At 43.9% G+C, this 14,605-nt stretch overlaps 1 protein-coding gene across 1 annotated transcript in view; it reads left to right on the forward strand.

Moving 5' to 3' along the window:
• The window catches only part of tusc3 (tumor suppressor candidate 3), a gene marked incomplete in the record, with an annotated part of 114,264 nt that overhangs the window by 84,687 nt on the left and 14,972 nt on the right, over positions 1-14,605 (forward strand). Inside the window, 2 exon segments of the mRNA XM_031815022.1 lie at positions 8,976-9,039; positions 14,272-14,346. Coding sequence (XP_031670882.1) covers positions 8,976-9,039; positions 14,272-14,346 — 139 coding nt within the window.

Consider the following 14,605-nt stretch of genomic DNA (forward strand, 5'->3'; position numbering starts at 1 on the left):
CTCTCCTATCCTCAGTTCTCTAATATACTCCTCTCCTATCCTCAGTTCTCTAATATACTCCTCTCCTATCCTCAGTTCTCTAATATACTCCTCTCCTATCCTCAGTTCTCTAATATACTCCTCTCCTATCCTCAGTTCTCTAATATACTCCTCTCCTATCCTCAGTTCTCTACTATACTCCTCTCCTATCCTCAGTTCTCTACTATACTCCTCTCCTATCCTCAGTTCTCTAATATACTCCTCTCCTATCCTCAGTTCTCTAATATACTCCTATCCTCAGTTCTCTAATGTACTCCTATCCTCAGTTCTCTAATGTACTCCTCTCCTATCCTCAGTTCTCTAATGTACTCCTCTCCTATCCTCAGTTCTCTAATATACTCCTCTCCTATCCTCAGTTCTCTAATGTACTCCTCTCCTATCCTCAGTTCTCTAATGTACTCCTCTCCTATCCTCAGTTCTCTAATATACTCCTCTCCTATCCTCAGTTCTCTAATGTACTCCTCTCCTATCCTCAGTTCTCTAATGTACTCCTCTCCTATCCTCAGTTCTCTAATGTACTCCTCTCCTATCCTCAGTTCTCTAATGTACTCCTCTCCTATCCTCAGTTCTCTAATGTACTCCTCTCCTATCCTCAGTTCTCTAATATACTCCTCTCCTATCCTCAGTTCTCTAATATACTCCTCTCCTATCCTCAGTTCTCTAATATACTCCTCTCCTATCCTCAGTTCTCTAATGTACTCCTCTCCTATCCTCAGTTCTCTAATGTACTCCTCTCCTATCCTCAGTTCTCTAATATACTCCTCTCCTATCCTCAGTTCTCGAATGTACTCCTCTCCTATCCTCAGTTCTCTAATGTACTCCTCTCCTATCCTCAGTTCTCTCCTATACTCCTCTCCTATCCTCAGTTCTCTAATGTACTCCTCTCATATCCTCAGTTCTCTAATGTACTCCTCTCCTATCCTCAGTTCTCTAATGTAATCCTCTCCTATCCTCAGTTCTCTAATATACTCCTCTCCAATCCTCAGTTCTCTAATGTACTCCTCTCCTATCCTCAGTTCTCTAATATACTCCTCTCCTATCCTCAGTTCTCTAATGTACTCCTCTCCTATCCTCAGTTCTCTAATGTACTCCTCTCCTATCCTCAGTTCTCTAATATACTCCTCTCCTATCCTCAGTTCTCTAATATACTCCTCTCCTATCCTCAGTTCTCTAATGTACTCCTCTCCTATCCTCAGTTCTCTAATGTACTCCTCTCCTATCCTCAGTTCTCTAATGTACTCCTCTCCTATCCTCAGTTCTCTAATGTACTCCTCTCCTATCCTCAGTTCTCTACTGTACTCCTCTCCTATCCTCAGTTCTCTACTATACTCCTCTCCTATCCTCAGTTCTCTACTATACTCCTCTCCTATCCTCAGTTCTCTAATATACTCCTCTCCTATCCTCAGTTCTCTAATATACTCCTATCCTATCCTCAGTTCTCTACTATACTCCTCTCCTATCCTCAGTTCTCTACTATACTCCTCTCCTATCCTCAGTTCTCTAATATACTCCTCTCCTATCCTCAGTTCTCTAATATACTCCTCTCCTATCCTCAGTTCTCTTCTATACTCCTCTCCTATCCTCAGTTCTCTACTATACTCCTCTCCTATCCTCAGTTCTCTAATATACTCCTCCTATCCTCAGTTCTCTAATATACTCCTCTCCTATCCTCAGTTCTCTAATGTACTCCTATCCTCAGTTCTCTAATGTACTCCTATCCTCAGTTCTCTAATGTACTCCTCTCCTATCCTCAGTTCTCTAATGTACTCCTCTCCTATCCTCAGTTCTCTAATGTACTCCTCTCCTATCCTCAGTTCTCTAATATACTCCTCTCCTATCCTCAGTTCTCTAATGTACTCCTCTCCTATCCTCAGTTCTCTAATTTACTCCTCTCCTATCCTCAGTTCTCTAATTTACTCCTCTCCTACCCTCAGTTATCTAATGTACTCCTCTCCTATCCTCAGTTCTCTAACATACTCCTCTCCTATCCTCAGTTCTCTAATATACTCCTCTCCTATCCTCAGTTCTCTAATATACTCCTCTCCTATCCTCAGTTCTCTAATATACTCCTCTCCTATCCTCAGTTCTCTAATATACTCCTCTCCTATCCTCAGTTCTCTAATGTACTCCTCTCCTATCCTCAGTTCTCTAATGTACTCCTCTCCTATCCTCAGTTCTCTAATATACTCCTCTCCTATCCTCAGTTCTCTAATGTACTCCTCTCCTATCCTCAGTTCTCTAATATACTCCTCTCCTATCCTCAGTTCTCTAATATACTCCTCTCCTATCCTCAGTTCTCTAATATACTCCTCTCCTATCCTCAGTTCTCTAATATACTCCTCTCCTATCCTCAGTTCTCTAATATACTCCTCTCCTATCCTCAGTTCTCTAATGTACTCCTCTCCTATCCTCAGTTCTCTAATGTACTCCTCTCCTATCCTCAGTTCTCTAATATACTCCTCTCCTATCCTCAGTTCTCTAATGTACTCCTCTCCTACCCTCAGTTATCTAATGTACTCCTCTCCTATCCTCAGTTCTCTAACATACTCCTCTCCTATCCTCAGTTCTCTAATATACTCCTCTCCTATCCTCAGTTCTCTAATATACTCCTCTCCTATCCTCAGTTCTCTAATATACTCCTCTCCTATCCTCAGTTCTCTAATATACTCCTCTCCTATCCTCAGTTCTCTAATGTACTCCTCTCCTATCCTCAGTTCTCTAATGTACTCCTCTCCTATCCTCAGTTCTCTAATATACTCCTCTCCTATCCTCAGTTCTCTAATGTACTCCTCTCCTATCCTCAGTTCTCTAATATACTCCTCTCCTATCCTCAGTTCTCTAATATACTCCTCTCCTATCCTCAGTTCTCTAATATACTCCTCTCCTATCCTCAGTTCTCTAATATACTCCTCTCCTATCCTCAGTTCTCTAATATACTCCTCTCCTATCCTCAGTTCTCTACTATACTCCTCTCCTATCCTCAGTTCTCTACTATACTCCTCTCCTATCCTCAGTTCTCTAATATACTCCTCTCCTATCCTCAGTTCTCTAATATACTCCTCTCCTATCCTCAGTTCTCTACTATACTCCTCTCCTATCCTCAGTTCTCTACTGTACTCCTCTCCTATCCTCAGTTCTCTAATATACTCCTCTCCTATCCTCAGTTCTCTAATATACTCCTCTCCTATCCTCAGTTCTCTAATGTACTCCTATCCTATCCTCAGTTCTCTAATGTACTCCTCTCCTATCCTCAGTTCTCTAATGTACTCCTCTCCTATCCTCAGTTCTCTAATGTACTCCTCTCCTATCCTCAGTTCTCGAATGTACTCCTCTCCTATCCTCAGTTCTCGAATGTACTCCTCTCCTATCCTCAGTTCTCGAATGTACTCCTCTCCTATCCTCAGTTCTCGAATGTACTCCTCTCCTATCCTCAGTTCTCGAATGTACTCCTCTCCTATCCTCAGTTCTCGAATGTACTCCTCTCCTATCCTCAGTTCTCGAATGTACTCCTCTCCTATCCTCAGTTCTCTAATGTACTCCTCTCCTATCCTCAGTTCTCGAATGTACTCCTCTCCTATCCTCAGTTCTCTAATGTACTCCTCTCCTATCCTCAGTTCTCTAATGTACTCCTCTCCTATCCTCAGTTCTCTAATGTACTCCTCTCCTATCCTCAGTTCTCTAATGTACTCCTCTCCTATCCTCAGTTCTCTAATGTACTCCTCTCCTATCCTCAGTTCTCTAATGTACTCCTCTCCTATCCTCAGTTCTCTAATGTACTCCTCTCCTATCCTCAGTTCTCTAATGTACTCCTCTCCTATCCTCAGTTCTCTAATGTACTCCTCTCCTATCCTCAGTTCTCTAATGTACTCCTCTCCTATCCTCAGTTCTCTAATGTACTCCTCTCCTATCCTCAGTTCTCGAATGTACTCCTCTCCTATCCTCAGTTCTCGAATGTACTCCTCTCCTATCCTCAGTTCTCGAATGTACTCCTCTCCTATCCTCAGTTCTCGAATGTACTCCTCTCCTATCCTCAGTTCTCGAATGTACTCCTCTCCTATCCTCAGTTCTCGAATGTACTCCTCTCCTATCCTCAGTTCTCGAATGTACTCCTCTCCTATCCTCAGTTCTCGAATGTACTCCTCTCCTATCCTCAGTTCTCGAATGTACTCCTCTCCTATCCTCAGTTCTCGAATGTACTCCTCTCCTATCCTCAGTTCTCGAATGTACTCCTCTCCTATCCTCAGTTCTCGAATGTACTCCTCTCCTATCCTCAGTTCTCGAATGTACTCCTCTCCTATCCTCAGTTCTCGAATGTACTCCTCTCCTATCCTCAGTTCTCGAATGTACTCCTCTCCTATCCTCAGTTCTCGAATGTACTCCTCTCCTATCCTCAGTTCTCGAATGTACTCCTCTCCTATCCTCAGTTCTCGAATGTACTCCTCTCCTATCCTCAGTTCTCGAATGTACTCCTCTCCTATCCTCAGTTCTCGAATGTACTCCTCTCCTATCCTCAGTTCTCGAATGTACTCCTCTCCTATCCTCAGTTCTCGAATGTACTCCTCTCCTATCCTCAGTTCTCGAATGTACTCCTCTCCTATCCTCAGTTCTCGAATGTACTCCTCTCCTATCCTCAGTTCTCGAATGTACTCCTCTCCTATCCTCAGTTCTCGAATGTACTCCTCTCCTATCCTCAGTTCTCGAATGTACTCCTCTCCTATCCTCAGTTCTCGAATGTACTCCTCTCCTATCCTCAGTTCTCGAATGTACTCCTCTCCTATCCTCAGTTCTCGAATGTACTCCTCTCCTATCCTCAGTTCTCGAATGTACTCCTCTCCTATCCTCAGTTCTCGAATGTACTCCTCTCCTATCCTCAGTTCTCGAATGTACTCCTCTCCTATCCTCAGTTCTCGAATGTACTCCTCTCCTATCCTCAGTTCTCGAATGTACTCCTCTCCTATCCTCAGTTCTCGAATGTACTCCTCTCCTATCCTCAGTTCTCGAATGTACTCCTCTCCTATCCTCAGTTCTCGAATGTACTCCTCTCCTATCCTCAGTTCTCGAATGTACTCCTCTCCTATCCTCAGTTCTCGAATGTACTCCTCTCCTATCCTCAGTTCTCGAATGTACTCCTCTCCTATCCTCAGTTCTCGAATGTACTCCTCTCCTATCCTCAGTTCTCGAATGTACTCCTCTCCTATCCTCAGTTCTCTAATGTACTCCTCTCCTCAGTTCTCTAATGTACTCCTCTCCTCAGTTCTCTAATGTACTCCTCTCCTCAGTTCTCTAATGTACTCCTCTCCTCAGTTCTCTAATGTACTCCTCTCCTATCCTCAGTTCTCTAATGTACTCCTCTCCTATCCTCAGTTCTCTAATGTACTCCTCTCCTATCCTCAGTTCTCTAATGTACTCCTCTCCTATCCTCAGTTCTCTAATATACTCCTCTCCTATCCTCAGTTCTCTAATATACTCCTCTCCTATCCTCAGTTCTCTAATGTACTCCTCTCTTATCCTCAGTTCTCTAATGTACTCCTCTCCTATCCTCAGTTCTCTAATGTACTCCTCTCCTATCCTCAGTTCTCTAATGTACTCCTCTCCTATCCTCAGTTCTCTAATGTACTCCTCTCCTATCCTCAGTTCTCTACTATACTCCTTGGTTGTTTTCTGTCAGATTAAAGGAAATAAAGTTAATCTCCCGTAGAAATGTTTTATCCTTTTTTCCTTAAAGGATTATTTAGTGAAGAATCGTTTATTCCCATCTCATCCTCGTTTCCTCCTTTATTCCTCCTCTGTTCCTCCTCTGTTGTAATATTTAGATCATGTTTTATTTGTAAAGTTTCTGCTAGACAGTAGCTTTGTAATGGTGAGCTTTGTTCCCAAAGTTCACCCTTTTCCCAAGATAGTGGACTACTTTAAAAAAGAGCCCATGTCGGGGATATGGTGCCATTTGGGACACATGCCTGTTCACTGTGTGGGGCTCTGCACTTGCTCTGGTTTGCCAGGTTGGTGAGAGAGAACGGAAGAGATGGACTACACAGAAACCTAGAGGTTTTTCTCAGCGCCTCTGGCAATGCACAGGATGATATTCCCCGCTATTTCCGCATGTTGTTTTGGACCTGCCGTGAAGCGTGCTCTTCTTGCCGTGTCACATGTCGGCAGTGTAGGTGTAGGCGTGTTCTGGGAGAGCCGAAAGACAACAAGTTGACAGTGATGATGTGATTTGGTGAAGCTAGGTGCTGTATATGGTTTCAGGGTTTCTCCACTCTGAGGGGTGTATGCAGATTGTACTCTGTGTATTTCTGGGTTGTGCTTGCGTCCTAGCAACCGGAATGACGACAGCCGCTGTTATATTTTCAGACGAAGTTGGCGGCCCACTTCACTACGCTGGCATGAAGTCTTGTACTACACACACACACACACACACACACACACACACACACACACACACACACACACACACACACACACACACACACACACACAGAGGCATCTGGCTCTCCCCTCGTCATGTTCATCATTATGCATTATGCACTCCACTTTGAGATTGTGTGTTATAAATTCAGTTGTTTATTGTTCTTGTTGTTATTATTATTATTATCCCGGTAAACCGGTGTTAGCGATCCTGTGTTAGCGATCCTGTGGTAGCTAGTAAGATGCTGGAGTCCCTCATGACGGCCATCATGACGTCCGACCGCCAGCCCACACTATGCAGACACGGTGCGGCTGAAACCCACACGTGTTACGTAGCCTAGCGGAGATACGGGGGAATGGATGACTCACTCACACGCATACGACAGGAGTGCAGCGAGCGCCTGCACACACACACTCTTTCTCACACACACACACACACACAGACACACTCTTTCTCACACACACACACACACATGTGCGCGCGCGCACACACACACACACACACACACACACACACACACACACACAGGGACCAAATGAGGACAAAATGGCACTGACACTAGTATCTATATGGCTGTTAAAGGCCCATGTTATCAACCATGTAAATGGAATGAATTCATCCTGTTTCCATGTTATCAACAGAACCTAATGTACTAGCAGGGAAACGGTAAGTAAATGGGGTGCGAAAACACTTAACCAACATTTCCTGGTTCTCCAGAAATACGGTTTGAAGATTCAGCAAATTCATACTTATTCACTTCTGATTCAAGGTTCACTTCTGATTCACTTCTGATTCAAGGTTCACTTCTGATTCACTTCTGATTCAAGGTTCACTTCTGATTCACTTCTGATTCAAGGTTCACTTCTGATTCACTTCTGATTCAAGGTTCACTTCTGATTCACTTCTGATTCAAGGTTCACTTCTGATTCACTTCTGATTCAAGGTTCACTTCTGATTCAGGGATTTTTTTTCCTTTTTTTCTTTCCCTGGAATTTGGGGAAAGTGCCCATAATTTTGCAACCCTAAAAGTAAAGCAAGCATGTTACCAGGTATAGTATGATGAGACAGTGTCTTTATAGAAAGAGGCCGTATCTGGCTGCAAAGGACACAGTCATCATTCTATCGTGTGCCCATCTTTCCTACCAGTACATAGGAATTTGTCTTGCATGTATTCTTTCTATCAACCGTTGATAGTTTAGTTTATTTGGGTCCCCAGTATCTGTTGAATAAGCCTCAGCTATTCACCCTGGGGCTCACGATAGGCCCTCAGCTATTCTCCCTGGGGCTCACGATAGGCCCTCAGCTATTCTCCCTGGGGCTCACGATAGGCCCTCAGCTATTCTCCCTGGGGCTCACGATAGGCCCTCAGCTATTCTCCCTGGGGCTCACGATAGGCCCTCAGCTATTCTCCCTGGGGCTCATGATAGGCCCTCAGCTATTCTTCCTGGGGCTCACGATAGGCCCTCAGCTATTCTTCCTAGACATTTCTCTGCTATTGGGTTCTCTAGTAGAATCAGAATGGATTCTGTCCAACAGTCTGCAATTAAATTATTTACAGCCACTGTGGTTGGTAAACACACACACCCACCTGTGGAATCTTATCGCCGTAGGGAGATAGATGGTATGTACAGGGACATGGGATGCCTTTTCCCCCTCCATACCGTGTAGCTGGTGGGCCTCAGTTTGACCACACTGTCTCGTAAAAACACACACACACACACGCACACCGTGGACAAGGATAGGAAATAGATGTTTTCTTATCAGTGGAGACACAGGCTCCTTGTGTGAGGACACTTTTCTGGTAACTGAGTACACTGTAGTGTACATTCTCTCCTCCTATTGGCTAAGGTTAGTTAGTAAAGAGTTGTGATTGGCCACAGTTAGTAATGCATTGTGATTGACCATGGTTAGTAATGCGTTGTGCCTTGACCTTGTGACAACAGCTAGACCAGACTTCTCTTTCATGGAGCTGTGAAAAGGCATAGGGCCATGTTTGTTTTCCTGGGGTGAGTGGTGTGTGAGAGAGAGAGAGAGTCAAAGACGGGGAATAGGCATTGCTTATCTTGAAGCCACACAGCTAGCGAGTGTTTAGCACCGTTGTGAAATATGTGGCCATTGTGAGGGAATTTTTACCCATTTCATTTGTACATTTTTTATCTTGGCCTTTACCCCGCCCCTCTCTCATTCATGGTCTATAGCTCACGTGCTGTACGTCTCTCCAATTCCATCTCTCTCCCTACCTGTTTTTTCATAATAAGGGAATTTTGACCAATTGTGACTAACATTTTATCTTCTCTCTCTCTCTCTCTCTCTCTCTCTCTCTCTCTCTCTCTCTCTCTCTCTCTATACCTCTCTCTCTCTCTCTCTATACCTCTCTCTCTATACCTCACTCTACCTCTCTCTCTCTCTCTCTCTCTCTCTCTCTCTCTCTCTCTCTCTCTCTCTCTCTCTCTCTCTCTCTCTCTCTCTCTCTCTCTCTCTCTCTCTCTCTACCTCTCTCTCCGGTTCTCCCCTCTCTCTTTTTCAGAGTTATATCCATGGGAGCAGCCAGGCCCAATTTGTAGCTGAGTCCCACATCATCCTGCTGCTCAGTATCCTTAAGACGAATGCCTCATGGGAGAACTGAGGATTAACCAATGGGAAGCCTGTATTCACTACTTCCCCTATATGATACAGAGGATTAACCAATGTGAAGCCTGTATTCAATAACTACTATGTATGATACAGAGGATTATCCAGTAGGAAGCCTATACTTACTACCTACAGTACTCTGTATGATACAGAGGACTAACCAATGGGAAGCCTGTATTCATTACTTCCTCTATATGATACAGAGGACTAACCAATGGGAAGCCTGTATTCATTCCTTCTTCTATATGATACAGAGGACTAACCAATGGGAAGCCTGTATTCACTACTTCCTCTATATGATACAGAGGACTAACCAATGGGAAGCCTATATTCACTACTTCCTCTATATGATACAGAGGACTAACCAATGGGAAGCCTGTATTCACTACTTCCTCTATATGATACAGAGGACTAACCAATGGGAAGCCTGTATTCACTACTTCCTCTATATGATACAGAGGACTAACCAATGGGAAGCCTGTATTCACTACTTCCTCTATATGATACAGAGGACTAACCAATGGGAAGCCTGTATTCACTACTTCCTCTATATGATACAGAGGACTAACCAATGGGAAGCCTGTATTCACTACTTCCTCTATATGATACAGAGGACTAACCAATGGGAAGCCTGTATTCACTACCTATTCTAGAGCCAGATTCAGGAGGCATTTGCACCTAAACACCAACCGGAAAGCGAATCCTGAAGCATCATAATATCACATATACTACACTATTTACTCTGTATTTACAGTTGGCCGTAATAGTGTATTACTTCACATAAACCTCTAGCAATATCTCCTCTGCATAGAAAAACAGGTGTGAGCTTTACACCTGTTGCGAGCGCTTAGTACATACAGTTGAAGTGGGAAGTTTACATACACATAGGTTAGAGTCATTAAAACTAGTTTTTTAACCAACTCCACAAATTTCTTGTTAACAAAACTATATCGTTTTGGCGGTTAGGACGTCTACTTTGTGCATGACACAAGTCATTTTTCCAACAGTTGTTTACAGACAGATGATTTCACTTATAATTCAGAATATCATAATTCCAGTGGGTCAAAAGTTTACATACACTAAGTTCACTGTTCCTTTAAACAACTTGGAAAATGATGTCATGGCTTTAGAAGCTTCTGATAGGCAAATTGACATAATTTGAGTCAATTGGAGGTGGACCTGTGGATGTATTGGGAAAATCAAAAGAAATTAGCCAAGACCTCAGAAAAACAATTGTAGACCTCCACAAGTCTGGTTCATCCTTGGGAGCAATTTCTAAATGCCTGAAGGTAGAACGTTCATCTGTACAAACAATAGTACACAAGTATAAACACCATGGGACCACGCAGCCGTCATACCGCTCAGGAAGGAGACTCGTTCTGTCTCCTAGAGATTAATGTACTTTGGAGCGAAAAGTGCAAATCAATCCCAGAACAACAGCAAAGGACCTTGTGATGATGCTGGAGGAAATAGGTACAAAAGTATCTATTTCCACAGTCAAACGAGTCCTATATCGACACAACCTGAAAGGCCGCTCAGCAAGGAAGAAGCCACTGCTCCAAAACCGCCATAAAAACCCAGACTACGGTTTGCAACTGCACATGGGGACAAAGATTGTACTTTTTGGAGAAATGTGCTCTGGTCTGATGAAACAAAAATAGAGCTGTTTGGCCATAATGACCATTGTTATGTTTAGAGGAAAAAAGGGGAGGCTTGCAAGCCGAAGAACACCATCCCAACCGTGAAGCACGGATGTGGCAGGATCATGTTGTGGGGGTGCTTGGCTGCAAGAGGAACTGGTGCACTTCACAAAATAGATGGCATCATGAGTGAGGAAAATTGTGAATATATTGAAGCAACATGTCAAGACATCAGTAAGGAAGTTATAACTTGATCGCAAATGGGTCTTCCAAATGGACAATGACCCCAAGCATACTTCCAAAGTTGTGGCAAAATGGCTTAAGGACAGCAAAGTCAAGGTATTGGAGTGGCCATCACAAAGCCCTGACCTCAATCCTATAGAACATTTGTGGGCAGAACTGAAAAAGCGTGTGCAAGCAAGGAGGTCTACAAACCTGACTCAGTTACACCAGCTCTGTCAGGGGGAATGGGCCAAAATTCACCCAACTTATTGTGGGAAGCTTGTGGAAGGCTACCCGAAACATTTGACCCAAGATAAACAATTTAAAGGCAATGCTACCAAATACTAATTGAGTGTATTTAAACTTCTGACCCACTGGGAATGTGATGAAAGAAATAAAAGCTGAAATAAATCATTCTCTCCACTATTATTCTGACATTTCACATTCTTAAAATAAAGTGGTGATCCTAACTGACCTAAGACAGGGAATTTTTAATAGGATTAAATGTCAGTAATTGTGAAAAACTGATTTTAAATGTATTTGACTAATGTGTATGTAAACTTCCGACTTCAACTGTATCTAGCGTCATTCTAGTCCACAATGTATCACCGTAGAGACCTACAGTCATTCTAGTCCATTGTGTATCGCCGTAGAGACCTACAGTCATTCGAGTCCATAGTGTATCACCGTAGAGACCTACAGTCATTCTAGTCCATAGTGTATCGCTGTAGAGAACTATAGTCATTCTAGTCCATAGTGTATCACCGTAGAGACCTACAGTCATTCTAGTCCATAGTGTATCGCCGTAGAGACCTACAGTCATTCTAGTCCACAATGTATCGCTGTAGAGACCTACAGTCATTCTAGTCCATTGTGTATCGCCGTAGAGACCTACAGTCATTCGAGTCCATAGTGTATCACCGTAGAGACCTACAGTCATTCTAGTCCATAGTGTATCGCCGTAGAGACCTACAGTTATTCTAGTCCACAATGTATCACCGTAGAGACCTACAGTCATTCTAGTCCATAGTGTATCGCCGTAGAGACCTACAGTCATTCTAGTCCACAATGTATCGCTGTAGAGACCTACAGTCATTCTAGTCCATAGTGTATCGCCGTAGAGACCTACAGTCATTCTAGTCCATAGTGTATCGCCGTAGAGACCTACAGTTATTCTAGTCCATAATGTATCACCGTAGAGACCTACAGTCATTCTAGTCCATAGTGTTTCGCCGTAGAGACCTACAGTCATTCTAGTCCATAGTGTATCGCTGTAGAGAACTATAGTCATTCTAGTCCATAGTGTATCACCGTAGAGACCTACAGTCATTCTAGTCCATAGTGTATCGCCGTAGAGACCTACAGTCATTCTAGTCCACAATGTATCGCTGTAGAGACCTACAGTCATTCTAGTCCATAGTGTATCGCCGTAGAGACCTACAGTCATTCTAGTCCACAATGTATTGCCGTAGAGACCTACAGTCATTCTAGTCCATAGTGTATCGCCGTAGAGACCTACAGTCATTCTAGTCCACAATGTATCGCCGTAGAGACCTACAGTCATTCTAGTCCATAGTGTATCGCCGTAGAGACCTACAGTCATTCTAGTCCTTAGTGTATCGCCGTAGAGACCTACAGTCATTCTAGTCCATAGTGTATCGCCGTAGAGACCTACAGTTATTCTAGTCCATAATGTATCACCGTAGAGACCTACAGTCATTCTAGTCCATAGTGTTTCGCCGTAGAGACCTACAATCATTCTAGTCCATAGTGTATCGCTGTAGAGAACTATAGTCATTCTAGTCCATAGTGTATCACCGTAGAGACCTACGGTTATTCTAGTCCATAGTGTATCGCCGTAGAGACCTACAGTCATTCTAGTCCATAGTGTATCGCCGTAGAGACCTACAGTCATTCTAGTCCATAGTGTATCGCCGTAGAGACCTACAGTTATTCTAGTCCATAGTGTATTGCCGTAGAGACCTACAGTCATTCTAGTCCTTACTGTTTCCTACAGTGTCATTCTGGGGGGGGGGGGATTGGATGGGACATATGTGGGATATAGACACCAGTGAAAACACAAAGGCACACATACGTCAGGCAGCATCTGTAAAGGGCCCAAACAAACACACTGACATGATGCACAGCTGTACACAAAACACAGTTCCACCCACATGCTCTACCCTTTCTCTGTGGTTCACATTCAAACACTGTATCTGTAGCTCTCACACACAATCAATGGAACACATGCTAAAAGGCTTGAGAGCAGCAGCCCTGAGAATGAGGCCTGAGACTCTCTCTCTCTCACACACACACACACAGCTGGCAGTTGTCTTCTTTTTTTCATTAGTACTATCTCCAGTCTCTTCCAGTTTTAATTCCACTTTAATTAGAATGGTTTGTTTGCTCCGTGTTGGCTCTGTCCAACCCCCACTCCCACCCACCCACACACAGACTCACACTCACACACTGCTTGGGGAGATGAGAAGCCGATGTGTGCGTGCGCAGGTGTGTATGTCTCAGGCCTGATTCTCAAGGACCCGTTGGCATAATCACATATGCTGTTGTCAAGCCTCTCAACATCACGATGTGTTCCATCGAAGGTGGCCTAGTTTAGTTATGGAAGTGGCCTTTCATAAAGATCCATGATTTCCATATGCATGAGAGCCCGTGCACAAGGGAATGGCTAGACTTGCTTTAGGTATGACTGTAATACACCTAAATGAAATTGTTTTGTTAATATTTCATTTTCCTTACTTTACTGGTCATAATAACAGATACTTCTATCCACAGTGACTTATGTTGACAGTGACCAGTAGTGTTCAGTATATGGTATGTGACCCATGCGGGAGTCAAACCCACGACCCTGGCGTTACCATCACTACACTCTAACCCGCTGAGCTATTGGAACTTCCTAAATAGGCGTCGAGATGTGTGCATCCAGTAGTCCGAACCTCAGCCTCCAGAGTCTTTATGTCTGGGTGGTCCACACAACTCCCCTGTCCACAACTAACGTCATAGTCCATCGGCATCTCTTCTCCTTCTGTTCTCTAGCCATCTCCTATTCTGTCGTTAGCAATGCCTGCACAATAGCTACAATAGCCGAGGAGTTGATTAACCATTTATCCCTCAGTAATCGCTACTTTCACAGTCTGGAGTTAACGGCTCACTGCTCACACTGAGTGAGAACACACTGCAGCTGAATAGACTTTTGACTTTTGGAAGATTGACATTGTCTGGGTTATACACAGTGCACGCACACACTATCACAAACATACACTTACAGCACACACACTGTGGTTAGTCCGTTTCCTTGACAACTGCCCACAGATGCCGCCATCACCATGGGGATGGTCCTGCTCAACGAGGCGGCGACGTCCAAAGGAGATGTGGGCAAGAGGAGAAGTGAGTGATTCCTCCTGGTTTGTTATTGTATCACGGACTGCCGGGCCCCCAAGGGCCCAAGTGCTGTACTGCTGCTTTCCTTCTCTACCTGCTAGTCAACTGGTGAACTGTCAGGTGGTTGGTCAGTGCTGTCCCAGGTCCCCGATTAGAAGGAGGAAATGGCCAGAAGGTTTTCTACCTCGGCTCCAGGACTGCAGTTGAATAGTCCTGCAGCTGCGTTGTAATCTCTGTAGTATGAGGGGTGTGATTGTTGTGGTTA

This window comes from Oncorhynchus kisutch, unplaced genomic scaffold (genome assembly GCF_002021735.2).
Source record: "Oncorhynchus kisutch isolate 150728-3 unplaced genomic scaffold, Okis_V2 Okis07a-Okis12b_hom, whole genome shotgun sequence".
In the NCBI taxonomy this organism is placed as follows: domain Eukaryota; kingdom Metazoa; phylum Chordata; class Actinopteri; order Salmoniformes; family Salmonidae; genus Oncorhynchus; species Oncorhynchus kisutch.